Below are 27,980 nucleotides of genomic sequence, written 5' to 3'. Positions count from 1 at the left end.
TCATTTTGTAAATGTATGTATCATGTTTACTGATTTGTGGATATTGAACTAGCCTTGCATCCTTGGAATAAGTCTCACTTGATCATGTTGTATGATTCTTTTTATATATTGTTGAATTCAGTTTGCTAATATTTTGTTGAAGATTTTTACATCTATTTTCATCAGGGGTATTGACCTATAATTTTCTTTTTTGTGGTGCCCTTGTCTGATTTTGGTATCAGGATAATGCTGGCCTCATAAAATGAGTTTGGAAATGTTCCCTCTTCTTCAATTTTTGGATGAGTTTGAGAAGGATAGGTATTTAATTTTTGGATGTTTGATAGAATCCATGAGTGACACTCTCTGATCCTGTACTTTTGTTTGTTGGGATTTTTTTGCAATCTCTTTACTAATAATCAGTCTATTCAGATATTTTATTTCTTTATAATTAAGTCTTGGAAGATGATATGTTTCTATATTCTAGGTTATCCAATTTGTTGGCATGTAATTGTTCTTAGTAGTCTCTCATGATCCTTTGTATTTCTCTGGTATCGGTTGTCATTTCTCCTCTTTCATTTTCGACTTTACTTATTTGAGCCCTCTCTCTTTTATTCTTGGTTAGTCTAGCTAAAGATTTGTCCATTTTGTTTATCTTTTTGAAGAACTAGCTCTTGGTTTCATTGATTTTTTAAATATTTTTTTAGTCTCTGTTTTATTTATTTTCACACTGATCTTTATTATTTCCTTCCTTCTACTACCTTTGGACTTCATTCTTCTTTTTCTACTTACTTTAGGTTTAAAGTTAGACTGTTTGAGATTTGTCTTTTTTCTTTAGGTAGGCCTGTATTGCTATAAACTTCCCTCTTACAACTGCTTTTGCTTTGTCCCATAGATTTTGGAATGTTGTATTTCCATTTTCATTGTTCATATTATTTATTGATTTCCCCTCGGATTTCTTCACTGACCCATTGCTTGTTCAGTAGCATGTTATTTAATCTCCACGTATTTGTGATTTTTCCAGTTTTCTTCTTGTAGGTCTAGTTTCGTACCATTGTGGTTGTAAAAGATGTTTTATATGATTTCAGTCTTCTTAAATTTATTGAGATTTGTTTTGTGGCATAAAATGTAATCTATCCTGGAGAATGTTCCATGTGCACTTGAGAAGAATGTGTATTCTGCTGCTTTTGGATGGTATGTTCTATACGTGTCTATTAAGTATATCTGGTCTAATATGCTGTTTAAGGCCAGTGTTTCCTTATTTTCTGTCTGGATGATCTGTCCATTGATGGTAGTAGGGTGTTAAAGTCCCCTACTATTATTGTATTGCTGTCAGGTTCTCCCCTTAGGTCTGGTAATGTCTGCTTTCTATATTAAGGTGCTCCTATGTTGTTTCATATATATTTTAAAATGTTATAACCTCTTGTTGGATTGAATCCTTTATCATTCTGTAATGCCCTTCTTTGTCTTTTATTACAGTCTTTGTTTTAAAGTCTGTTTTGTCTGATATAAGTATAGCTACACCAGTTTTCCTTTTGTTTTTGTTTTGTTTCCTTTTCTTTTTTCATCCCTTCACCTTCAGCCTGTTTGTGTCCTTAGATCTGAACTGAATCTCTTGTAGGCAACATATAATTGTGTCTTGTTTTTTAATCCATTCAGCCACTCTATGGCTTTTGATTGGAGAATTTTGTCCATTTAAATTTAAAGTAGTTATTAACAAGTATGTACTTATTGCCATTTTGCAGCTTGTTTTCTGGCTGCTTTTATAGTTCTTCTCTGTTCCTTTCTTTCTTTTCTTGCTCTCTTCCTTTGTGGTTTGATGACTTTCTTTCATGTTGTGTATAGATTTCTTTCTCATTATCTGTAGTGTATCTACTATAAGTTTTTGGTTTGTGGTTTCCATGAGGTTCATATATAGAAAAACTACGTGTGTGTGTGTGTGTGTGTGTGTGTGTATAGTACTCTGTTATAAGCTGATAGCAACTTAAGTTTGGACACATTCTAAAAACTGTACATTTTTACTTCTCCCACCCTCATTTTATGTTTTTGATGTTATATTTACATCTTGTTTCTGTATCCCTTAATTATTGTAGTTACAGTTAACTTTACTACTTTTGTCTTTTAACCTTTATACTAGCTTTATAAATGGTTAATCCACTAACTTTACTATATATTTGCCTTTACCCATGAGATTTTGACTTTTTTATGTTTTCATGTTACTATTTAATACCCTTTTTTTTCTTCTTGAAGAAGTCCCTTTAACATTTCTTGTAAGGCAGATTTAGTGTTGATGATCTCCTTTAGCTTTTGCTTCTGTAGAAAACTCTTTATCTCTCCTTCGGTTCTGAATGATAACCTTGCCTGTAGAATATTTTTGGTTGAAAGTTTTTTCTTTTCAACACTTTGAATATATTGTGCCATTCCCTTCTGGACTTTAAATTTTTTGCTGAAAGATCAGCTGTTAATCTTATGGGGCTCCCTTTATATGTAGCAAGTTGTTTTTCTCTTGCTTCTTTTATGATTCTCTCCTTGTCTTTAACTTTTGACATTTTAATTATAATGTGCTTGTTTTGGATCTCTTTGGGTTCGTCTTATTTGGAATTCTCTGTGCTTCCTAGACTTCAATGTCTGTTTCTTTCCCCCAATTAGGGATGTTTTTAGCCATTATTTCTTCAAATAAATGTTCTTCCCCTTTTTCTCTCTATTCTCCTTCTGGGACCCCTACAATGAGAATGTCATTCCTCTTGATGTTGCACCATAGGTCTCTTAAGTAATCTTTTTTTTTTTTTCCTTCTGATCTGTTAGGATGAATTCCACTGTCCTGTCTTCCAGGTTGCTGATCCTTTCTGCTTCATCTAGTCTGCTATTGAAAACCTCTAGTGTATTTTTCTTTTCAGTTACAGTATTCTTCAGCTCCGTGATTTATTTTTGGTACTTACTTTTATTTTCTGTCTCTTTGTGGAAGTTCTCATTGTGTTCATCTTTTCTTCCAAGAGATCAGTGAGCATCTCTATGTCCATTACTTTAAACTCTTTAGCAGGTAAATTACCTCCATTTCAGCAAGGTTTTTTTTTTTCCTGGATTTTTATCTTTTCTTTTGTTTGGGACATATTCCTCTGTTTTCTCATTTTGCTTATCTCTCTGTGTTTGTTTCTACATATAAGGCAATACAGTTACCTCTCCCAGTCTTGAAGGAGTGGCCCTGTGTAGGAGATGAACCTGATTTTTCAACCCTGCCCTAACTGCTTGTTGTCTCTGGAACATTTGTAATTATCTAAGTGTTTAATTTTTTTCTTGATAAGTCCCAGAGTTTGTGCCAAGACCTATCAGTGTTCCAAAGGGAGGGATCTAATTCCACACCTAGTTTCAGGCTGTTTGGAATGAAGACCCTCAGGTAGCAGCTTTTAAAGAACACATGTATATATAGTATTGTGTGACCATGGTTGTAACTCCCTACTGGCCTCAAGACCAGGTGATTTGGAGGTGTCCCCTTGGTGACAGTTGCAAAAGACAGGGCTCCAAATGAGTGCATAAACTCCTCTCTGAAAGGTACAGGTGATCTGTCACGAGGCCAAGGGATAGTGCAAAGATGGCATCCCCCAGTCTGTATTCCCCGAGAGCTCCTCCATAGCTTCTAGGTGTGTGGTAAACTTGAAGCCTTCCCCTCTGGCTTAAGCTCTGGGCCAAGTAAATAGGGCTTTTTCACAAGAAGTCTGGGGATGTGTTTCAGTATGCTGTCAGGGTCTTAGGGGTGGTTCCATACCATGAACTGTCTCCTCAATTATTTCAGAGCCATAAGGCCCAGAAATGCAAGCCTCCCTGGACACCATAGCCAGGTGCTCAAGGGCTGTCTTGCACGTGGAATGCATGTGCCTGCTGGCTTCATGGGCCACAGGAGAGCCTGGGTGGGACTGCTGGCTGCCGTGGTGCTGCAGAAGCACATGATGGTCACAGTGAGGCTGATCTTGGGTGGCCTCAGCCTGCAGCGGCTTGAAGCAGAATTTCGGTTGTCCAACCAGAGATTGATGTCAGGCCATGGCAGTGAGAGTGCTGAATCCTAGCCACTAGACCATGAGGGACAGTGGCCAGTGACAAGGCCCCTGGCCTTGAATTCCCACAAAGAAACAGAAAGGAGTGAAACAAGTAAAGTGTTTATTAGGAGGAAAAAAGGTACATGTGAATAGACTCAGGCTGACTCAGAGAGAGTCACACCCTCGTGGTAGTTTGAATCACTTATATGGGGCATTTCTTCTGGCCAATCATCTTGCTTTGCCTGGCTCTGAATCCGTATTTGGTTTATCTCAAGGTCCTCCCATGTGTGCGCGCACATCTCTTAGCCAAGATGGATTCTAGCGAAGAGGCCTATGGGTAGGTTGACATCACTTACTATGGAGTGTCACCCCCTCCCTTTTGACCTCCGAGGAGCCTTTCTGTGCATGTATAGTCAGGATGGTCTCCTTGACTTCAAGAATGAAGAATATGTGGTCTCTTTATTTCTTATTGGGGCAGGGCTCAGCTTCTCCTCCCTCCCGTTATTGTCTTCATCTTGGAGTATCTGTCCACAGAGGACAAACTCCAGCTGCTCAGCGTGGGGCCCATCTATCTCCTGCCTCAAGGCCACAGGAACACATGGGGGCAGTGTGAGATAACGGGCTGCAGCAGAACTACAGGGACACGTAAGGGTGGGGTAAGCCCCCCTGGCTTCAGTGGGACCAGAGGAGAGCACGGAAGCAAGTCAGGTCCTTTAACTCTTGCAGTGTGGAGTGAGAACACAAAAATGTTGCTCACCAGCACCTCTGTCCCAGGAGAAAGTCCCAAAGACCCTTTAATCTTAGCTAATGAATCTCCTTCATGTATGGTCTAGGAGCTTTTCAAACTTGGTTTTGCACTGGGTCCTGAGGTGAATGAGTCTGCACGTGAGCCCTTTAAGGGCAAACTTTTCTGTCCCTACATCCTTTTGTTGGTTTTCAAAGCCAAAAGTATTGGGCACTCATCTCTCCAGTGCAGGTTGTAAGCGTTGGGGTACCTGATGTGGGGCACGAACCCCCAGCTCCTCAGGGAGAAGTTCCATATTTGTGAGATCCCTTGTGCTTGTGGGTTGCTGTGCCAGAGGTGAGGTTTTTGGTGAGACTGCGCTTCTGACTCTCCTACCCATCTTGATGTGGTCCTTTTATCCTTTGTTGTGGAGGTGCTGTTTAGCTAGTGTTCAGGTCTTTTTCAGATCCATATGTAGTTGTAGATTTGGTGTGTCCATGGGAGGAGGTGAATTCAGGATCTTCCTATGCTGGCATCTTAACCCAACCCCCACCACGTGGTTATTTTTATCACAGAGGTATTATGTGATATTAAAAGTTAACGCTGGAAAAATCATAGTAGTACACCTTTGATCTGATGGTACTCAGCAAATTTGAAATTTTCATTCAGAGTTTCTCATGTTAAAACCACTAACTACTGGGCTTTATAGTAACCAAAATTATTTTATTTATTTGGTGTTCATTACTTATAAGTAGGTACCCTGCTTTATCCCAGAAAGAGATTGGAGGCAATTGATATTTAGTTTGATTTTTTTTAATGGCAATAGAGGGTTTCTTTATCTTATTTTCTCTGCTCCAATTTACAAAACTGAAGATATGAACACTGCTAATTTTAGGAGATTGTGCCCAAGATTGTGAAGTATAAGACATTGTCATAACACATGGGATATGTAGGAAAACATGTTGTGGCTGTATTATTACTGAATTTGTGTCAAACCATTCTGAATGAACACATTTTATGTATTTTCCATCATATTCTGAATCCTTTTTAGTCATCTGCCACCTTTAATCCTTGGTTAGTTTAGGGTATCTTCATATGTAATCTACATAGTCAAATTATTTGACATTTAAAGTCAAATTTTATATGTTTCTAAGGTTATGTGTATATCCTTTAAAGCACTTTCAAATTTTATTTAACTCAATTGACTTTCATGATGTCTAAATTTATTTTTAAAACAGCCTTAATAAGCCTGACTTTTGGATTGTTATTAAAATACAAGTTAGAATGGAGTAATGATAAAAACTGGGAAAGCACTCATTTGAAAGTAATAAATATTGAGTGTATGCAAAAACTTATCATTTTATCTGGATGAAATTCTTCCTCGTGATTAATTTCAGAAATTATCAAAAGAAAATGCATGATTTAAAATACCTTTAATGTTAAAGAGTTAAAATAATATTTCCAGTTTTTATTCTTGTGTTCCTTTCTTTTTTGCCAATCAGAGTGATTAGTATAAAATCTTTCATTGCCCACTTTTATCTAATCAGGGAAACATTAACCAACCGATAAGAGGTTTGTAAGTACTGAATGTTCATTCTAAACAATTACCTAAAAAGTAATCTGTTGTGTAATTTGCATTTGAGTAGAGTTTGAAATGTGTTTTCTAACATTGGTTTCATTGTTCATATCCAGTATAAAGATAGTCCTTTCAAATTCAAATGAACCTACTCAAGGACAAATCCTTCCTGAAAAACAAATGAATATATATATGATATTGAATAGAGCTTTTGAATGAGGATGTGGTCAAGTCAATCAGAATATATTTGATACTTAATGCACCTTGGAACTAGGGTTTTTATCATAACTAGGTAATTTGAGTGAGAAAGTTATCAAATGTTCTTATGCTGTGATGGAGGGAGTTTGTGCTTATTGTAGTAAAGACTCACTCTTCTGGAAATCAGCTTTCCTGTAGTCTTAGGCACCTGAAACATCGTTGTGCCACCATGTGTAATTATAAATTGATACGTGTTTCAGAGAAATAGGTGTCTGAGAGTCCATGTGTTTGTATGATTTATCACATTCTGGCTCTTGATATGATGTTTCAGTTTTCCACCTAGTTCCCTGAGCTCCTGGTGACAGATTCCATCTCTTCTCCATAGTTCTCCATGCAGGCCTTCCCTGAGATGTGTGCTCAGCACATATTTGCTCTTATTCTTACTCAGTGCCACTAGGCTTTTATTGCCCAGGGGGAGATTTTGATCATGAAAAGAATCTTTAAATTACCTTTGCTCTATTAATAGGTAGTACTTGAAGTTATAAATCTTAAACCTATTTTTGAGTTTTATTTTTATTATTTTGTCTTAAGCCATAATGTTTCTTTAATCCTATTTTTAATCAACATACAGCTCTTATTTATAAATGTACTAATTTTAAAAGTAAGTCATTTTCACTTCTTTATTTTTCCATAAATTTGATAAAATTCTCCCACTTATACATTTAATCAATCAAGCTTCTACAGACATGTCAAATTATAAATACAAAACTAGTAAATTTCATTCTCTCAAACTCAACACCCTAATGGGACAAATTTGTGATTCTGGCAAAATATAATCTTCCTAAACACTAGGCATCTTTTGTAGTCTAGTAAATTTGCTTATAAATGTAGAAAATAACGTCTTTTTAAGTATTCTAAACATTCTAAGAAGTTACATGTGAAATTGCATAGTCATTTCAAAAGGTCTTGCTACATTGGTATAAAGCCAAGTTATCCAAAATAACACTTGTTTTGGGTTGTTTTTACACATTCTTGGAGATTCATATTTGCTTACATGAACAGAATCAGTACTCTGTTTTAAAAGTCAAGACTATGGCATATGCCGCCAATAAAAGAAACTCTGACTAGTAGAGGCACAGGATTGATTGCACCTTCTACAACTAAGCTCCTCCTTGCTGTGGGGTGGACTTTTTGGTGTTGCCAATTTGCCTGAGGGAGGCTTTCTAAATATTTTCAATCCAACATGCAATGAAGTGCCTTTCCAAGTCCTCAGAATTTAATCTTTTTGCATATAATTTTGAACAATCTACTATATCAAGGCCTAAAATTTATTAATGGACTTTTGAATCTCTTCCTCAGGCTGTAATTTTACCCCTTTCTCTTTTATCATGTGTCTTATCAGCCACTATTTTTCCAGTGATTTAATGACTCCTAGGACATATCTTTATGCTAAACAGTATTCCAGATTCAAGCACTTGATCCTATTAAGAGTAGCATCATGTTTTCTTCCTAGTAATAGGTCCAGAATTTTATTTGTTTCAGCTCAAAATTATATGCCAGTGATTGTGAAGTTCTCAAACCTCTTTCTCTGATCTTGAGTAAATCATGCGAGTTCATCATGTTATGAGTTCAGCAGCTTGTGTCTTCTTTATGTTTGCCCCTTCCACCATTTTTCTATACATCATTTTGTTTTCTGACATCTATGTCCCTTTTTGACCCTTGACTCTCCTCCGAGGTGGCGTTATGGCAATTTTAGTCTGTAACTTCTCTCGTAGTTGGTATTTGAAACCAATACCAGCCTTGATTCATTTGCCATCTTGAGAAGTGCTTCTTTATAGCCTTGGTAATTCAGATGGATTCCACTTATCTTAAATTATTCCTGTTATCCTTTGGAAACTCAGTTTTGCTGGACATGTGTGTTTTTGAACTGCGGAAGATAACAATCAAGCTTAGGATGGTAAAATATAAAACTCAGATAAAAAACTGTTTTGAATGTCAGCAATTGGGAGTAGTCATGTGTCTGTGCTTTCACTGAAAACCCTAAAAGCAACAGACAGTCGAAGAACTATCTAGTGTCCTAAAATAGGGCCATACTGTGAATATACAGAGAACATGTACTGTTCAATGGAGAGTGAAACTATGCTGTGACTGTAATGAGACTCTTTACAAGCCTAACCTGAAAAAGTCTCCCTACTTTGTGGTTACTCTTAATTTACCATTTTCAGAATCTAGATGCTGTAAATGAGACTAGCATAATTTAGTAGAGAAGGAAGATTTGACTCGTCTTTGTGAAAAAAGCATCAAGTTAAAAAGCTAGAGCATTGGTCAGTTACAGGATATTAAATCCACAGATACTTTTCTGGTTGTAAAATATACCACAGTATCCTTTTCTTGAAATTATAAGAGTTTGGGAATGGATTTATTTTGAGAGTACTTACTACACAGATTATCACTCAATTAAGATTAGAACTAAAAAAAAAAAAAAAAAAAAAGAAAGATTAGAACTAAACTGTTCCTCAAGCCGTGCCAATGAAATTATAATTCCGCCATTTGAGCTCATTTTTCAAAGAAGCAAATTATCTGTCTTGAGACACCTTTTCTGTCATGAGACTTTCATCATGGGACCAGTTGTTAACAGGGACAGAGGCAGTTGCCTTTTTTCCTAGGCTTGCTTTCTCTGGCATTGTCTCTTGGTGCCCTGAGCCTTGTCCCCACTCACACATACATTTGATTTGGTGGCTTTTCAGCTGGTCCCTCTACCCTAGGTCTGGAGAAATTGGGAATTGCGAAAGGAAAGGTTTCTAGTTCTCATTCTCTCATGCAATTCAGTTCAACGATACTCCATTTTGGAACTACTTTATTCCAATCATTGTGAATAAGAAAAAGGAAGTTCTTTCAAATGATGTTTCTGCTATTAAAAGTCACTACTCAGCTGTGTAGTGGTAAAGTCTCCTAACATTCAGTTCTCATGTACAAAATCAAAGGGATTGGACTAGAAGATAATTTTATAATTTCCCGGATTGAACTAGAAGATAATTTTATAATTTCCCAACAACTCCAGATTTCTACCACTCTGTGTTTCAGTGGCTTTTCCCATGTGTGCCCAGGGAATGTATTCTCTCCAGCAACAAACAGAAAAAGTGAACTCATTCTTATCCTTGGCAAGCGCCATCTGTCACAAATGTTTTGGCACTTCCTACTGCTATTTAGATAGTTCAGTTCTTCTCCCCAAGGCCACTGAGCAAATACAGTTCTGTTTCCATCACTGAGACCCAGGAAGAGGGTCAGAGCTCAAGTCTTCTTCATGGGCAGAGCAGAAAGAGAAAATAGTTTGGGCCGGGGCTGTGGAGAGTTAACTGCTACCTTTAGGGAAAAGAGAAAATGTCCTGTGGGAACCACAAACGCCATTAAATGCACTCATCTTCTTTTCCTGTTTCTTTCAAGCCATGTATAGTATGATATTAGTTGTCTGTGATAGGGGCCTTTTAATCTGAAATGGCAGACTAGAAATGTGAACTGGAAATTAAAGACAAGTGCTGCTTTGTTTTGTCAACCCTGAGAATGTATTGTAAGGCCAAGTAGATTACATCTGTAAGGACATGCTGGGTTTTTAATTACTAGGAAATTGAAGGTACAAGGACTTTTGCTTTGTTAGCTGCATGGAAAACAATTCTTTCTTTTTTTTCTCCTCATGGCTTTTTGAATTCTGTTGAGATTAATAGCTTTTGTGCTGCTAAACTGCCTTATGGAAACTTTACTTGAGTTTCAATAAAAATTTTAGCCCTGAATAGTTGCCAGAGGGAAATAGTAATGTTTCTACTTAACTTTTGATTGACTAAATTAAGTTCTTTACATTAGCCAATCTTCCTCTTTACCCCCAAAGGCCAGGTATCATTAATATTGTAGGATTTCAATTCCTGGGAATTTGTGGTAGTTGTATTCTGCATACCCCGCTGGTCCTCTCTATGGAGAGATACTGGGCTGGGGTAAGAGCCCTGGAGAGGAGTTGACAAAAGCAACTCCTGTTAGCTGATAAGCTCTAACCCTTGTAGAAGCCAGAGAGGGTACTTGAGCAAGCCAGCTACAAACCAATAACTAGCCAGCTATAGATCAGTAAGCACGTGTTGGCTGCCTGCTCTGGGCCAGGCACTGAGCCCTGATTCAGTAGTTCGTACTTCAGACAGATGGATATGCTCCCCTCTCTACCGCTGCAGCAGGAGTACTTGCCCTCCACTAAAGAAAGAATCAGGATAAATTATCAGCTTTTAATGGTGTGATTTTATTTAGTAAGAACCCCTTCCACTGACTTCTCATTTGAACATTAAGGAGTTCCCAGTTTTTCTTTTTTAAGCTATAGAGAGCTATTTTTGCTGAATTTTCATTAGCACTAGCATATTAAGTGTAGTAACCCCTTCATGACTTTGGAAGGTGGAAAGGTTTCCTTTACCAAATGTGTTTGTCTCTGACTTCCCTCAGAAGCACCACTCCTTGTGACTTCCTCCTCCATCACTCACTGGGAGACAGAGGGTGTTAAAGCCTGTTTAAGCCATATCGCCTTCTTCTCCTCAGACCTCAGCAGAAACTGCTGAGTGCTTGCATGAAGACACTGTTGATCAGTAGTTTGTAAGGCAGCCACGAACGGGTGCTGCCTTTTTATATGAATTGACAAATCAGTAGCCAGAAACTCGGATAAATACCAGATAAGCGAGGAAAAGCGAAGTGTGTGGGATTGGCTTTATTCCATTTAGTCCTTTTTGCCATAGCAATCTGTTTAAGTTACACATGATTAAATCAGAACTGGCCAGGGTATGCTGTGGTCTCAGAGACTTAACCACAATAAACGTTCATCTCTTGAATATGCGATATGTCCATTCAGGTCAGCTGTGATTTTCTTATACATAATTTTTACTCTAAAACCCAAGCTCATGTAGTACCTTCTCTCTGTAACAGTGATGATCTTGTACCAGAGGGGGGGAAAAAAAGTGGCAGGCTTGCACAATACATACCAGCTCTTCCTAGCTGATGGATAATGACATTTGTGACTTCCATTCATATTTTGTTGGCTAGTGCATATCATATGACCAAGTCTGTCTTAGAGGGAGCTAAGAAACATAATCTTCCTGCAGGAAAGAGCAGCAAATATGAGTGAAGTAATCCCAGGCTACTACAGTTCCGTTCCAATGAGAAGATGTGTTTGTTCATTGTGATTATTGACGTTTAATGAGAGTATAGGGACATATATCTGAATATCCAACTTGTTGTCTCTTCAGTGGTCAGCTAGATTCACAGGGCCTGAGTGGTTTATGCCTGATCTCCATTTTTTTAAAGAAATAGATCATTGTGGGCTTCCCTGGTGGTGCAGGGATTAAGAATCCCCCTGCCAATGCAGGGGACACAGGTTCGATCCCTGGTCCGGGAAGATCCCACATGCCACGGAGCAACTAAGCCCGTGCGCCACAACTACTGAGCCTGCGCTCTAGAGCCCGCGAGCCACAACTGCTGAGGCCTGAATGCCACAACAACTGAAGCCCGCACGCCTAGAGCCCGTGCTCCGCAACAAGAGAAGACACCACAATGAGAAGTCCGCTCACCACAACGAAGCGTACACCCTGCTCACCACAACTAGAGAAAGCCCACGTGCAGCAACAAAGACCCAACGCAGCCAAAAATAAATAAATAAATAAATAAATAAATAAATAAATAAATTTATATTAAAAGAAAAAAATAGATAATTGCCCTGGCCCCAAATATTTTAAAAATAAGTAATATAGTATGCCTCTGAAAAATAACACTTCTGGCAGATAGTACCTCAAGCCCCCGTGACTTCAGCCAGGCCCGAAGAATACATGTGATTGACATGTGTAGATTTTATATTCTCCTCTAGCCAATAATGATGACGACGATGATAACAGCCAACACTTCTGCAGTACTTACTATATTCCAAGTACTATTCTAGGAGCTTTGCAAATGTTAACGTATTTCATCTGTGAATAGCCCTGTGAAGACAATACTGCTATTATCCTTACTGTATAGAAGAGGAATCTGAGGATGAGAGAGATTAAAACTGTGTCCAGTAATACAGCTGCTAAATGGGAGAGTAAATACTGTCTCTTTCATCTGGTTAGTACTAGTGGCTGACCCTTTTTTTTTTTTTTAAGATTGTTTGAAAGCCTAAATTTTTTTTTTTTTAAAGGAACTCCTTTATTTATTTATTTATTTATTTATTTATTTATTTATTTATTTATTTTTGGCTGTGTTGGGTCTTCGTTTCTGTGCGAGGGCTTTCTCTAGTTGTGGCAAGTGGGGGCCACTCTTCATCACGGTGCGCGGGCCTCTCACTATCGTGGCCTCTCTTGTTGCGGAGCACAGGCTCCAGACACGCAGGCTCAGTAGTTTGTGGCTCACAGTCCCAGTTGCTCTGCGGCATATGGGATCTTCCCAGACCAGGGCTCGAACCCGTGTCCCCTGCATTGGCAGGCAGACTCTCAACCACTGCGCCACCAGGGAAGCCCCCTTTTTTTTTTTTTTTTTACCGTTTCTTCTTCTGTTTCTCAGTGATGTGTGGATAGGAGCACATGGGGAAGGAAACTAGCATCTGATTAGGTTTGTTCCATTGTTTTCCACTCTTCAGTGCTTCATGTGGATTTTGTCTTCATCTTACTACAGCCCTTTAACATAGGTATTGTTATTTCCCTCATTTTATAGATGAAAGAACTAGAGTTCATAAAAGTTAATAGGCACACTTCTATCCACACAGCAGTAAATAGTAGAGCTGAGATCCATCCCAGGTTTGCCTGGCTCTAAGCAAAGCTGGGTGCTACCTCTGCACCATGGAACCTCTCTATACTCTTTCAGGCAATAGAAAAGGATGTTCAAAGGAAACAAAACAAAAATGCATGGTTATTTTTGCCAACACAATGTATTTTTTCACATTTCTGAATTGATCGATAATGTTTTATTTACTCACGTGAAGAGAGCTAAAACACAAGGTCCATGGGACACATCAGGACAGTGGCACGCATGGAATGACCTGGCAGTCAGACTGAATGTTTGTAAGATTTTCTTCTTCATAATTAGCCTGTGATACTGGTTTACTAGGATAGAATGGGGTATTGCCACCAAATATCCCAGTATACCTTCAAGATATAGCCTGGTTATTACTTATTTTTCTCAAAATGGATATTTAAAGAAAATCTGTTTTTATATATAACAATTATTTTCGTTCATTTAGCCAAGGGCAGGTTTTATTGAAATTTTTAAAAAATGGATTTCTCTTTCTTTTAATACATTTTATTGAAAAGTTGAAAAATGTGACCTCAAGAACCAAATGTTATAAATGTCAGGAACTTGCAGTTTTAATTGATACAAAATGCTAGTGTATCATTTTTACCAGGGTTACATTTTTTGGCTCAGTTTCTGTTATTAAAAATCAAAATTAATAATTGATTCCTTACTTCTCTATTCTACCTGTTTTTTTCCTATGTTCAATAAATATTTTAAATTATCTGAATGTATTCATACTATAATGCTGTGCTTGGCATTTTGGGTTATTGGAAGTAAGCAATCCCTTATTGGTGCCCAAAGAAGCTCGCCTCTCATGTAGGTAGTCAGCTCTAGAAAGATGCTTGATTAATGGCCATTCATTCTTGTATGTTGAGTTCACCCAAAGCATTCACTGAGTTCTGTTCTCTTGACATCTAGGGCATGGGGACACACAAATAAGCCAGTTCCTATTGGTAACAATACATATTTTAGTTTTGGCATTTTTACATGTTTAAATCTATTTTTTATTTCTAAAAACTAATTTAGAAGATATATAAAATAGTTACAAAATCCAATGAATAAAAATGACAATTTCTACCTTCTGTCCTTTTCTTTCTTACTTGCAATTTGCATGATCTTTCTAGAGCTTTTTCCTAGGAAAATAGAAACATTCATACCCTCAAATTTTATGTTTTAAGAAATTGGGTTGTATTGTCCTATAGATTACTTTTTTTTGCCTAACAACGTATAATAAATATTCTACCAAGTCAGTACCTCTAGATTTTTTTAATTTTTAAAAAATTTTTATGCAATTTTTAAAGGTTACTTTCCATTTACAAAATTATTACAAAATTTTGGCTATATTCTCCATTTTGTACAATACACCCTTGAGCCTATCTTACATCCAATAGTTTGTACCTCCCACTCCTCCCCCACTGGTAGCAACTAGTTTGTTCTCTATATCTGTATCTGCTTTTTTTGTTATATTTACTAGTTTGTTGTATTTTTTAGATTCCACAGATAACCACTGGTAACCACTAGTTTGTTCTCTATATCTGTGAGTCTGCTTCCTTTTTGTTATATTCAATAGTTTGTTGTATTTTTTAGATTCCACATATAAGTGATATCATACAGTATTTGTCTTTCTCCATCTGACTTGTTTCACTTAGCATAATACCCAATTGCTGCTATTATTTTTTATGTCTGAGTAGTATTCCATTGTGTGTATATATACCACATCTTCTTTATCCATTCATCTGCTGATGGACACTTAGGTTGTTTCCATATCTTGGCAATTGTAAATAATGCTGCAGTGAACATTGGGGTACATGTATCTTTTTGAATTAATATTTTGGGTTTTTTTGGCTATATACCCAGGAGTGGAATTGGTGAGTCATATGCTAGTTCTATTTTTAGTTTTTTGAGAAACCTCCATACTGTTCTCCACAGTGGCTGCACTAGTTTACATTCCTACCAATGGTATACAAGGATTCTCTTTTCTTTACATCCTTGGCAACAGTTGTTACTTGTGTTTTTGTTTTTTTGTTTTTTTGATGGCCATTCTGACAGGTATGGGGTGATATCGCATTGTAGTACTTCTAGTTTTTTGATTTCTCATTTCTAATCTCAGATTTCTCAAACTTTTCAGTCAATTCCGTTTCAGTGATTTTCATTGTCTAGGATTTCTTCAAAGTTTTTTGTCTTTCCTGGCACCTATTTTTTTTAGCATAATTTTTTGATATATACTTTTTTGTCTGTGAATCTGTGTAGTTACATGGATGTATTTAATCCACCATCATTAAATGGAAACCAGTTTTAATTTTCTATTGGTTTGAATTGTCTTCATATATTATGATTTGGGAATATTAAGAAATACAATATGTACACCACATCTGATGAAAAATTTTATTATAGTATCAAAAAATTTTTAAATTTTTCCTCTGAGTGTTATTTGGTATTTTTAAATCCTTTCTCTTTAAACAAGTAATCTAACTTGATCTGGCTCCCAAACCTTAAGAAAATTTGAAAAATCTAAAGAAAATCTGTCAAAAAACAATGAAAATAAATTGCTGTTTCATAATGGAAGATCTTTGGGGGATTTTTAACGGACTTACTAAGCATATTTTGAATTATTTGAATATGATTCAAAATGCAATAGAATAGAACACTGAGCTTGAATTCAGGAGAGCTGAGTTAAAATGTGGCTCTAGACCTTAGAACAAAGAAAAGCAGTTTTCAGCAACTTGGTGAACCATCTTAAGATTGCAAAGCTTTCTCTCTACCTCATAATGTTGTTTTGAGAATCTCTTGGGAAAAAATATGTGAATAGCTATGGAATATAATTATTAATTATATCTAATAATATAATTATTAGATCTGTGTTTCTAATGAAGCAAGTTGATATAAAAACGTTGGTGAATGTGAACCTCCCTCCTTCACTTCTACCCCCAAATAAAAATTCATATGCTAACCAAAATATTTGATAAATTCAGTAACAACCCCTGTGCCATCAAGCCATGAAACTACAGAGCCAACTGAAGCAGGAATGCAAGTTCAACATAAACACTTAATATGATTTTCTTTTACTTTCAGTGTACTTAAATGAAGCAGGGTTCAACTTTGTGAGAAAATGCATTCAAGCTGTGGAAACGAGAGGTCAGTGTTGCCTGATGGGTACACTGTTACTATTGTGTGGTCCCTTCTTACGTAGAAACTGCTCAGAATGAGGAGGGACTTAGTTATTAACAGGAGATTTATTTTAAGTAATATATGAATTATAAGTTATACAAACACATAAGTAACTATACTTTGAACTTCAGTTTACCAAAATCATACTACAGACATACTTGTTTTTTAATGAATTTTCATAATATAGCCTCACTTTACTTCGTATTGATGGACTCTGTGTTTTTCTTTTTTTCAAGCTTTAGGAAGGTAAGATTCCTAAGAAGCTTGAATTCAGCTCTCCTGTTTCCCTACATTATATCTCAGAGTGATTTTAGTCATTGTCACAATTTCAGCACCTTTCCTCATTCTAGTTATGACCTCGGTCCTGAAGTCCTCTCCAGTTGCCTTTTACTTCCAGGAAAATTTGTCTAAAGCAAAACCTCCTATTGGGCTTTGGAGTTCTTTAAACTTAGATTCAAATTTTGGTGCTGCCACTTAGAAGTTCTGAGAAGTTAAGTAGGTTCCCTAAAATCTCTGAATCTGTTTCCTCACCTTTAAAGTGAAGCTATCAATTCCATCAAACTGTTCAACATGCAGGACTCTGTGACTGAGGAAACAGAGTGTGAGAAATACTGATCATCCCTTTCCATCTTGGATGCTTTTTTATAGTCAAGTAGTGGTGAATAAGCAGGTGTACTTTTCTATTTTGAAGCTCTTCATAGACTTTCAAATCACTGTTCAATGTCTGCTCTAAGAAATACATGTCTGATGGGTGTTTCCAGGGTAGGTTTGCTAAAGTTAGACTGTAAAATTGGATACGTAGCTTTCAGATTTTGTGTAGGCATATATCTGAGTTTTTAACATTCTGTACTTCGGAAGCTGTGTCTTAAGCCATTTTCTTGTGATTTTTCCTTCTCATTAGGCATCACCATTTTAGGTCTTTACCGAATAGGAGGAGTGAACTCCAAAGTTCAGAAACTCATGAATACCACATTTTGTAAGTTTTGGATGAAGCCAGTTACTTACTTAATTTTTGCATTCTTATAGAAAATTCAAAGCATAGTTTTCTTTGAGATCTAGATTATTGGTTGTCTTTGAGTATTTTCGAGTCATATTTAAAATTAATATTTGTATTCAGCTTTTAATGTCCATTGTAATAGATGAACAATCAGAATTTGAGAAGGGGCCCTTTTTATAATATTGGACTTTTCCTCAAGTATCCTTGGATTATTAGCTAGAGGTACAATAAGATTTATGGATGCTGGGATTCAGATTGCCTGACTTGGAATCTTAACTGGGCCAGTTAAAAGCTTTGTGACCTTGGGTAATTTGCTTAAACTCTCTGTGCCTTCACCTCCTTATTTATAAGCCTAATACATAGTAAGTGTGCTGTGATGTTAGCAATTAGCAAACATCTGATTTGAAAAACTATATTCCATAAGAAATCTTTGAGGTTCAGTGTCAGAGTGAGCTTTGCACCAACTCATGCAAACAACAATCCTAAAGTTAACTCCATTGGCATTCTAAGAAATACATGCCTCTCTCTGTGACCTACTTATGTTAGTATCCATTTTCTTAATGGTGTGAGTGATGTTTTGAATTGCACAGTTTAAACATCTTATTTTAATTCTTTTCAGCTCCCAAATCCCCTCCTGATATGGACATTGATATTGAACTGTGGGATAATAAGACAATAACAAGTGGGCTGAAAAACTACCTCAGGTAAGGGGGGCTTAACTCTTGCCGCTGTGCTGTGGTTTCTCCGTCACCCTCTTGGGCAGTCACCACGGATCCCAGGGAACCCCTGTTTCTTCGCTCCTTAGCACAGTTCCTTCATTTAAGGTGGAATAGCACAGGGTGGTAATGGTTGTGTTTAGTGTTCTGGAACTTATATGTGCTTGTTCAAACAATACACTTAAAAGGCTGCAATAATTGATGAATACTAAATAATAATTTCTGTTTCATGTTAGATTTGAATTCGGGTTTTCATGTATTTTTTTAAGACACCACAAGTTGAATTTGAAAAAAAAAATTTTAAACTATTGCCCCCATATCTGAGAGGGATTTTGCGCCTATGGTCCAATAGTTCTCACAAAGTTAAAAAAAAAAAAAAAAAAAATTGTCTCCCAGCCTCCCATTTTAATACAGTGGTGGCAAGAAGTGCTCAGGGGCATTGGTATCTTTGAGGTCTGCGTTTTAGAACTATGTGTAGACTCCTTGCTAGGACTTTATCATACACCTAATTACCCAATTCTTAAAGAAGCACTGAAAGGTCAGGGGAAATCAGAAGATACTGCCATTCTAAAATTTGCTTCATTCTCTATTGTAGGTGCCTTGCAGAACCACTGATGACTTACAAATTACACAAAGATTTTATTGTTGCTGTTAGTAAGTACATTTCCACTGGATGCATTATAAATGATGTGGTTTTATGCTGTATTGGAGGTGTAAGTTTAAACCTGCTAGTTAACATTTTCCTGTCTATTGCTTAAGAAACTGTCATTCTCATAGTTACATGGTTATATAATAGTTTACAATATGGTTATAAGAAATCACAGAGTGAACTAAAATACTTTGTTACTTAATAAGACCTTATTGGGGTGGCGAGTATGATGTGATTAGAAAGAGCTGTGAGGAATTATTTGTATTACATTTTACTTGATTGGTGAATGTCAGTTTCTTACAAGAGCAATTTCATGGTTAAATAAACAAGACCACAAATCTGTACAGTCAGTTATGCCAGTGCTTCCACTATACACATACTCATGTGCCGTGTTCCTAAATCTGGAGAAAGAGTCAGATATTTTTGGCAGACAGCAAGCACCTTTTCTCTCTTTTTATATTTCTTGATGATGATCAGATGTTTATGTTGTTTCTTTAGATCTGTGACTGCCATAATGTGATATGAATAGATAGGCTTAATTCAAAATGGGGGGGGGGGAGGGGAAGGGGCCAGTGACAATCATGTAACCTGAGAAGTTAGAAGTGTGTACTTGTAAAACATTGGGCTCAAAGTGCCAGGTCGCCATCTGAGCCCATCACGACAAGTTGTAACAGTTAGGAGTTGGCATTTCATTGTTAGGATGTATGAGGTATGACTGTAACAAGAGTATTTTTCACAGTCTAAGAAAGAAATCAGCTGCATTAGTTTATCACACATTGTAATGTCACAGGAAGTATTGTCTACTGATAAAAGTGTCAGGTAAAGCTGAATGATCTTGGTTTTCAGTCCAGCATACATGACTGACCACATGATCTCATAAACATCTATACTACTTAGCTTTCTACTGAAAGCTCTGCACTCTACATCCTCTTTATAGAAATCTGTCTTTGTAAGAAGAACAAGACCTTAGAAAATATATAATCCAACCTCATTTTATTAACTAGGAAATCAGGACCCAGAGCGGGCAGGTGACTTTGTCCAAGGACACTGGTAAATTCACAGCAATATCAGGACTACAAGCCAGCTTTTTTGACCCTTAACCTAGAACACTTCCTTACAAAAGTTTAGTTTTATAGCAAATGGTGTTGGATCCACTTAGCTAGAATGGCTCAATGAGCTGGTTGTTCTGATGCAAACATTTGGTCACAAGATTTTTTTTTCTTCACTTCTGTGACAAATAATGATCATATTATTCACTACCATGATAATTAAAATGTGTCTTATGTATAAGAATTTATCTTTTGTCTGGGTCAAGGATCATAAAATTAGGTATTATTTGGGGTCAAGCAAGAGAACTCCAGCTCAGGAAAAAGGGGGAGTTATTCAGAGACTAGGGGAGTCCCTCAGAACTCCTTGGCAGAGGATGGGTCCTGCCTTCCATGGCCTGCAACCAGGAACCTCAGAGTAGGAAATAGATGTTTCTCTGCCCATCCTCCCAACTCTTTTTGGAGGGTCTCTCATTTTTGTTCTTTGCTGCATATCTGCCTCATTCTTATCTTCGCTTCCAGACAGATTTTTCTTGGCTTTCTGCCTGGTTTTACATGATGTGCCTTTTCACGTATCCAGCAGTCAGATCAGTTTTGGTGTCTCCATTCCAACGCCTGGGAGAAACTTCATGTTTGGCCCAACCAAAGTCAGGCTCTTTCCTTACCTCATGTACAAATAGCTGTGCCCAGAAGAGATGAAGGTCCCATAATATAAACCCTATGTGTTGGGCACTTTCTGAAGAAAGGGCTTGGCAGGGTGAGCAGTCAACCCAGAATCTGTTTATGGTAGTAAGAGACTATTAAATCGATTCCTTGTTCTGAAGCATAAGAAGTTTCTCTAGAAGACTTGTCAACATCTTGGCTTTTGCCTTGTAGACTAGACTTGCTTTAGTTGATATTTTGCTTTTCAGATTTACCATTGTCAGCGTGGGCTTAAAAATCTACCAGGCCTTTATTTGTGCAATAAACCTGACACCTCACAAAAATAACTCCCTGCCATCTTTGGATCTATAAAATTTGGAAAGGAATACCTGCTTCCTCTGGTTTGATGGAGTCACTTGGAGGTTTCAATGTGTTAGAGTGTATTGTAGTGCCTGGCACATTAGGCCATTTGCAACAACTGCTGTGATCACTCACATTGCTAAAGGTTTTATTCTATCCTTGTGTAGCAAAACCCAAGGAGGAGATGAATTATGGTTGTATGGAAGTATACAGCTCAGGGGCTAAGAGCACAGGTCTGGATTAGATAGAACTGGGTTTGACTTCTCTACTTACTGATTGCAGACCATGGACAAATTACTCAACGTCTCTAAGCCTTAGGAAATGATAGTGATAATACTTACCGTGTGAAGCAGTGCTTATAAAGCACGATGGGTGGAAGTGGTTATGATACTTTAATTACTAATGTTTATATATGCATTTTAATACAATTAAAATTTGAACATTTGCAACCTTTTTTATGTTACAGAGTCTGATGACCAAAACTACCGGGTGGAGGCTGTACATGCATTGGTGCACAAATTGCCAGAGAAAAACAGAGAGATGCTGGACATCTTAATAAAGCACCTGGTCAAGTAATTCTCTGACTTATATTGTTCACTTAATTACTTGTTCAGCTGTTAAACTTAAGCATGTTCATGTCTTTTTAAAGGGTGTGATGGAGCTATAACCTTGCTATTATAATCAGAGTCCATTGAATGTGCTTAAAAAATGGTGTGGCAGTTTGTTTTTAAGATACATCTATACGTGTGTGTGTGTGTACCTGTGTATGTTTACAACATGCAAATAATTATATCCTTGCAACCATTATACTAATGATGGAAAATTTTCATGTCAACTTAAAAATATATGAAGGGGTATATAGCTCTTTCCCAGTTCTTTTAGATACATTGTAAACCCAAAGTTTGAAGGCCAGTTCTCTATTCTACTAGGGTCACCAGGTTGTACCAGGTCAAACTGCCACTTGAATGTTAGCTTCCTTCTCTAGATTCATAGTATCTGTCGGTCTCTGAAGATCTTCTAACTCCGCTGTTAGTTCATCTATGTATTTAAAAATCTTGATAGAAAAAAAAAAAAATCTTGATAGATAGATATTGTATTAGTCAAGTTTCTCCAGAGAAACAGAACCAATAGGATATTGTGTGTGTGTATGTATATATATACACACATATGTGCATATATGTATATATATATACATACATACACACACATATGTATAAGAGAGAGATTGATTGATTGCAAGGAATTGGCTACACAATTGCAGAGGCTGATTTCAAGGCAGGCTGGAGACCCAGAGAAGAGTTGATGTCACAGCTTGAATCCAAGGCAGCCTGAGGCACAATTCCTTCTTCCTCAGGGATCTCAGTCTTTTTCTCTTAAGACCTTGAAATGATGTTGGATGAGGCCCACCCATGTTATGGACAGTTGTCTGCTTTACTCAAAGCCTACTGATTTTAAGGTTAATGTCATCTAAAAGTACTTTCACAGAAATATCTAGAATTATGTTTCACCAAATATCAGGGTACTGCAGCCTAGAAAATTTGACACGTAACTTTAGCCATCACAGATCTATCTTGATTCACACACACACACACACACACACACATTTAATCAAGAAAATACAAATAGGAACATTTTTTGTCTTAATGAGTACCACGATTCACAATCAAATGATTAATCCTTCCTTGTTTGCTACAGGTAGTAACCCAATGTATCCTAATTTGAGCCACGCACATTTGAAACAGTGATGTACATTAATCAGTCTCATCTTAACTTGCAGACTTTGAGATAATATGAATTTACCCTCCTTGAAATAAGAAGGAACCACTAGGAATGACTTCATTTCAAGTTCATTTTTAACTGTTGCCCATATCAACACCTCTTTTAGCTAATGAATAGGGACTCACTATCCTTGGTCAGAATTACATTGTCTTGAATTATGTTTTTGAGTTCTGTGACCTCTTCATGAAACTTATCCATACTGTATTTAGTGGGCATTCTCTTGCTGTATTCAAGGTAATTTTTTAGCAAAGCCTTTTAAAATGTGCCTTTAAAGTTTCATGAGTGTCACATAAAATGTTTTTGCTTAATTATTCAGAATGTTAGATGAACACAAGTTTCACCTTTAATTATGAATGCGATACAGGAAATAGCAGAGAGAGAGTGTCTAGCCACTGAAGAGTACTTAAAATTCTTCTGCCCAACCTTCACCACCATTCCTGGCTCTTTCTTGAATCTGTAAAAGGTCAATCTCCACTGTCTGAGCAGCAGCAGTAGCATGTGTGCCCACATCATCAATGACTTACTTAAGTAAACTGATAACACTCTTGGTCCCTGGCCACCTTATTGACATAAGAAAAGAGCATTTAATATCAGTGACCTGGATTGGTCACTGGCCTAAAGGACCAATGACTGATTCCAAATCTCCATTAATTAGCTCTGAGACATGGTATAAATCATTGATATATTCCTGAGAATACTTTGTCTTTAAAACAAGGACATCTGTGGAATCTGCTTTGTACACAAGTTGAGGGAATGAGTTCCAGAACTGGCTGAAATGTGGAATGATAAGGGTCTGTATTGACTGACTAGCTCAGCAGAAGGGAAATGCAATGAAGAGAAAATAGGTGATCAAAATATTTCACCTTCTGAACACCATAGTCATTAACTCTCCTTTTCAAAACAGACCAGTTTTTTATGATTTCTAAATTTATTCCCAGTGAGCTTAATTCAGTCATATTCTAGGTTACTTATATTACTAGGAACTCTTACATTTTAGAGGACATCAAAAGTGCTTAGAGTCAATTTAATTCCAGAGAAGAATATTATTTTAAGACCATATTTTATTCAATTTAACTCATTTTATTTAATTCGCTCAACACTGCTCTAAGGATTGTCATTCTTATACTTTATAGATGAGGGAACTGAAGCCTAGAGAGAGGTATTAAATAATGTGACTGATTGAACCCAGCTTCCAAGTTGGAAGGACCCAATCTTTAAATCCAGACAGGCCCACTGCCTTTACAGATGGCTTAGTAGACTCTCTAATACATATTAAGCAATGAATATAATATTTGGTTGTATAAAAAGGAAACTTGGAATGAAATTCTTATACTAACCAAGAACCTTCTTAGCTAGTGCTGTCTTGGGCACAAGGGGAAAATTCAGTCAGTGGGACAGTCAGCTCTTCCTGTCCTGTGCCAAAAGTCACATGGATAATCCAGAATCCTAGACTCCTCATAAAATTTTACTTTTGTTTCTAGAATGAAGTTAGTGTGCATACTCAATCAGATATAAACATTATCTTGTGCTCCTTCCTAGAACTTTATATTCTAACAACCTGGCTGGAAGTAAGATAGAAAAGGCAGTGGTTAACCTAGGAGACTGGTTAAATAAATGAGGTTTCCTATTAATGCATCCAATTTCCAAATTAAATCAGTTAACTAGTCAAAGTCATTTTTGAGAGTTTACTGGGATTACTTTTCTAAGGTCAGTAGTATCAGAGCCCTTTCATTTTATTTTCATTTTTAGGCCAGCACTGATGCTACCATATCTCCTTGTCTTACTGTTTGCCTAGCCCAGTGCTCAGCGCTAGGGAGGCATTAGGGAAGTTTTGGATGGATGGTGGATGGTGGATGGATAGAAGGGAAGTAGGATGGAAACATGCCCTAACCAGTCATCTTATGTGGGGAGCTCAGGGGTACTCTTGACTTGAAGTCAGGAGACCCAATTTGAAACAAAATCTCTGTTCCTAATTTGCTGTGACCTCAGGTACATCATTTTTACTTAAGGAGCTTCTTTTTGAAAAATCTGTACCATAGAAAATAACTGGCTTCCTGGGAGGATTAAGTGCAATATTATCTATGAAAATGCCTGGCAGTAGGTTCTCAATATATGTTTAGTGAATCCGAATATAATTACAACCAGTCTACTCCTTTTCTTTACTTTTTTAAAAAAATTTTTTTATTGAAGTAGTATAGTTGATTTACAATGTTGTGTTAATTACTGCTGTACAACACAGTTATTCAGTTTTATACACATATATATATATACACACACACACACACACACATTCTTTTTATATATATTTTCTTTTCCATTATGGTTTATCACAGGATTTTGACTATAGTTCTCTGTGCTATACAGTAAGACCTTGTTGTTTATCCATTCTATATATAAAAGCTTACATCTGCTAACCCCAACCTCCCAATCCATCCCTCCCCCAACCCCCTCCCCCTTGGCAACCACCAGTCTGTTCTCTATGTCCATGATTCTGTTTCTGTTTCATAGATAGGTTCATTTGTGTCATATTTTAGATTCCACATATAAGTGATATCATATGATATTTCTCTTTCTCTTTCTGACTTCACTTAGTATTGTAATTTCTAGTTGCATCCATGTTGCTTCAAATGGCATTGTTTCATTCTTCTTTATGGCTGAGTAGTATTCCATTGTATATAGGTACCACATCTTCTTTATCCATTCATCCGTCAGTGGACATTCAGGTTGTTTCCATGTCTCGGCTATTGTGAATAGTGCTGCTATGAACATAAGGGTGCATGTATCTTTTTGAATTATAGTTTTGTCTGGTTACATGCCCAGGAATGGGGTTGCTGGATCATATGGTAATTCTATTTTTAGTTTTCTGAGGAACCTCCATACTGTTTTCCACAGTGGCTATACCAACTTACACTCCCACCCACAGTGTAGGAGGGTTCCCTTTTCTCCACACCCTCTCCAGCATTTGTTATCTGCAGGCTTTTTAATGATGGCCATTATGACTGACAACCAGTCTACTCTTAACCATCTGTTCTAAAAGAAGTATAGTACTGTAGGAAATACCAAACAGCTGATAATCTCTCTAGGGTGATTGAACTCAATTTAGGAAATCAAGATTTTTTCCTTCAATAGATTAACCTTTGTAATTATGTTTTACTTTGGCCAGTGTTAACTTTTTACATCTTTTTAGACTATACCCACTAGTGCCAGTTGGGAGTAGCTGAACCTGACCGTTTGGGAAAGTTAGCCTGTAATGGCATGTTTATATTTTATGCCATAAGTTTAGTGGATGAGAACATTTAATAATTATTAAACATATAACTTAAAATATTTTGTTCCTCTTATTTGCAGAGTGTCACTACACAGCCAGCAAAATCTCATGACTGTCTCAAACCTTGGTGTCATATTTGGTCCGACTCTAATGAGAGCACAGGAAGAAACTGTGGCTGCCATGATGAATATTAAATTTCAGAATATTGTGGTTGAAATTCTGATAGAGCACTATGAAAAGGTAGACTGAATTCTCATGTGGAAGTATAAAATATTATCTGGCTTCTAAGAAGAAATTTTGCATTTGTATCATCTATGGTCCTCACATTATGATCTCAGATTCCTATTTGGTGTCAGTCTTGTAAATTTTGTATAAATTACTTCTTCATGAGGACTTTGATTTTCTTTTTCTCTTGTTCAGTTTTTAAGTGCTTCTCAAAATCCTCTAAGTAAATGATTTCCTTTTTTTTGACATCACTTACTTGTCAAGATTTTCTTCTTTAGTATTTATATAATTAGTTTTTTACTCATACTCAGAAAATACTTTTGAATCATTTTGCGGTTAAGTCTATTTTAACTTTTTTGAGCTTTTTGGAATTAGACTCTCCTTATACAGCAGAGCTAATATTCTAGATAAAACAAAAGAAAATAATCGGGGAACAGTCTTGAAACCCTCTCTATATTCCAATCCCTAAGGAGGCTTTCTTTAAAAGAGTGAGATCTTAGAATAACTATAAAAGTGAGAGATTGGGAGAGCCAAGTTGATTGGATTATTAAGCAAACTCAGCCATTGAAAGTCTAAACATTGTAATCCATTTATGTCTGATCTAGTCCTTGTGAGAGGATGGCAGTGCCTCTCTCCTTCCCCAGTTCCTTTCTAGTGCCTGTAGAAGGATATCCTTGGCACCTAGCTAAGACTGTAAGAAGCGCTCTTAAAACCCAAGAGTGCACGGCTGCGTCCTATAGCTGTGCTCAGACCTCTGCCTGCAGCTTGTCCTATTCTTGACAGTTCAGGGCCAACAGCATGCCAGCACCTTCTGAGAAGCAAGGGGCTGCTCAGCTGGGGAATGGTACAAAACGAGCCTCTTCCCCTCAGGTTATGTTCAGCATGAAGGTGAAAGAGAATATCATAGTAAAAAGAATCAGTGTGTCTTGACATAGACATTTGTTAATATTTGACACATTTCTTAAAATTATTGGAAAATCTGAATTTCACTGTTGGGGAATGGGGAAGAATAAAAAAGAAAACCCAGAGGAAGCAAATGACTCAGTGTAAATGGAAAAGTTATAAATGCTCTAGGATATTTATTTTTTGTATCAAGCATCTCTTGCCATGCAATTGATGAAGTAACGTACAGTTCTAAGATTATTTAATAGCTCTCAAAGCCAATTTATGATGAAAATGTCAATGTTACCTTTTTACTGACCTCGGTCCATTTTTCTTCTATGTAGATTTTTCATACTGCCCCAGACCCAAGCATCCCTCTTCCTCAGCCTCAGTCTCGATCTGGATCCCGAAGGACACGTGCAATCTGCCTCTCCACAGGTTCCCGGAAGCCCAGAGGGAGGTATACCCCGTGCTTGGCAGAACCCGATAGTAAGTGTACTGGCCTCAGGGAGATGCCTTCTTCATTAATTCGGCTTTATCATACCTTATTAGTACTTAGGTAGAAATAGAAGATATTCTTACTGGTGCTGTCGTCCCAACACCTGCCCCCCCCCGCCACATTACATAGTCTCTGTCAGTATAGTTGGAAGGTACCTTGGACAAGCAAATTCATTCCTGCTACAAAGGGAAAAAATAGTTTGCACAATGCCCTTTTTCTCTGTAATGGTGATTAAGTACATCGGGTGCTACTTCGTAGCAGGTTTTGTCCTGTTGTCAAAGTCGTAGAGAAGAAAGCAAGAGAAAGCCTGGCTGAGGCAGTCATTTTCTTCCTTCCTTTCACATTATGTTCTTAAAGCATCATCTCTTGGGTATCAAAGGGTCTGAAACAGAGAGAAAAGAAATAAAAAGAGAATCTGCACCACACATTATCGCTAACTTACTGTTCTGAGCCAAGCCCCA

The 27,980-nt window shown here is 37.1% G+C and overlaps 1 protein-coding gene across 1 annotated transcript in view; it reads left to right on the top strand.

Moving 5' to 3' along the window:
* ARHGAP42 (Rho GTPase activating protein 42) overlaps nucleotides 1-27,980 on the top strand; it is a 291,265-nt gene that overhangs the window by 247,726 nt on the left and 15,559 nt on the right. The window contains exons 13-19 of the mRNA XM_059930533.1: nucleotides 16,361-16,423; nucleotides 17,358-17,432; nucleotides 18,073-18,157; nucleotides 18,765-18,823; nucleotides 21,333-21,438; nucleotides 25,994-26,153; nucleotides 27,365-27,509. Coding sequence (XP_059786516.1) covers nucleotides 16,361-16,423; nucleotides 17,358-17,432; nucleotides 18,073-18,157; nucleotides 18,765-18,823; nucleotides 21,333-21,438; nucleotides 25,994-26,153; nucleotides 27,365-27,509 — 693 coding nt within the window. The remainder of the gene's footprint in view (nucleotides 1-16,360; nucleotides 16,424-17,357; nucleotides 17,433-18,072; nucleotides 18,158-18,764; nucleotides 18,824-21,332; nucleotides 21,439-25,993; nucleotides 26,154-27,364; nucleotides 27,510-27,980) is intronic.

Source organism: Balaenoptera ricei, chromosome 8 (genome assembly GCF_028023285.1).
Source record: "Balaenoptera ricei isolate mBalRic1 chromosome 8, mBalRic1.hap2, whole genome shotgun sequence".
NCBI lineage: Eukaryota > Metazoa > Chordata > Mammalia > Artiodactyla > Balaenopteridae > Balaenoptera > Balaenoptera ricei.
The sequence above is the reverse complement of the archived record's forward strand: the minus strand, read 5'-3'. Positions and strand labels throughout refer to the sequence as shown.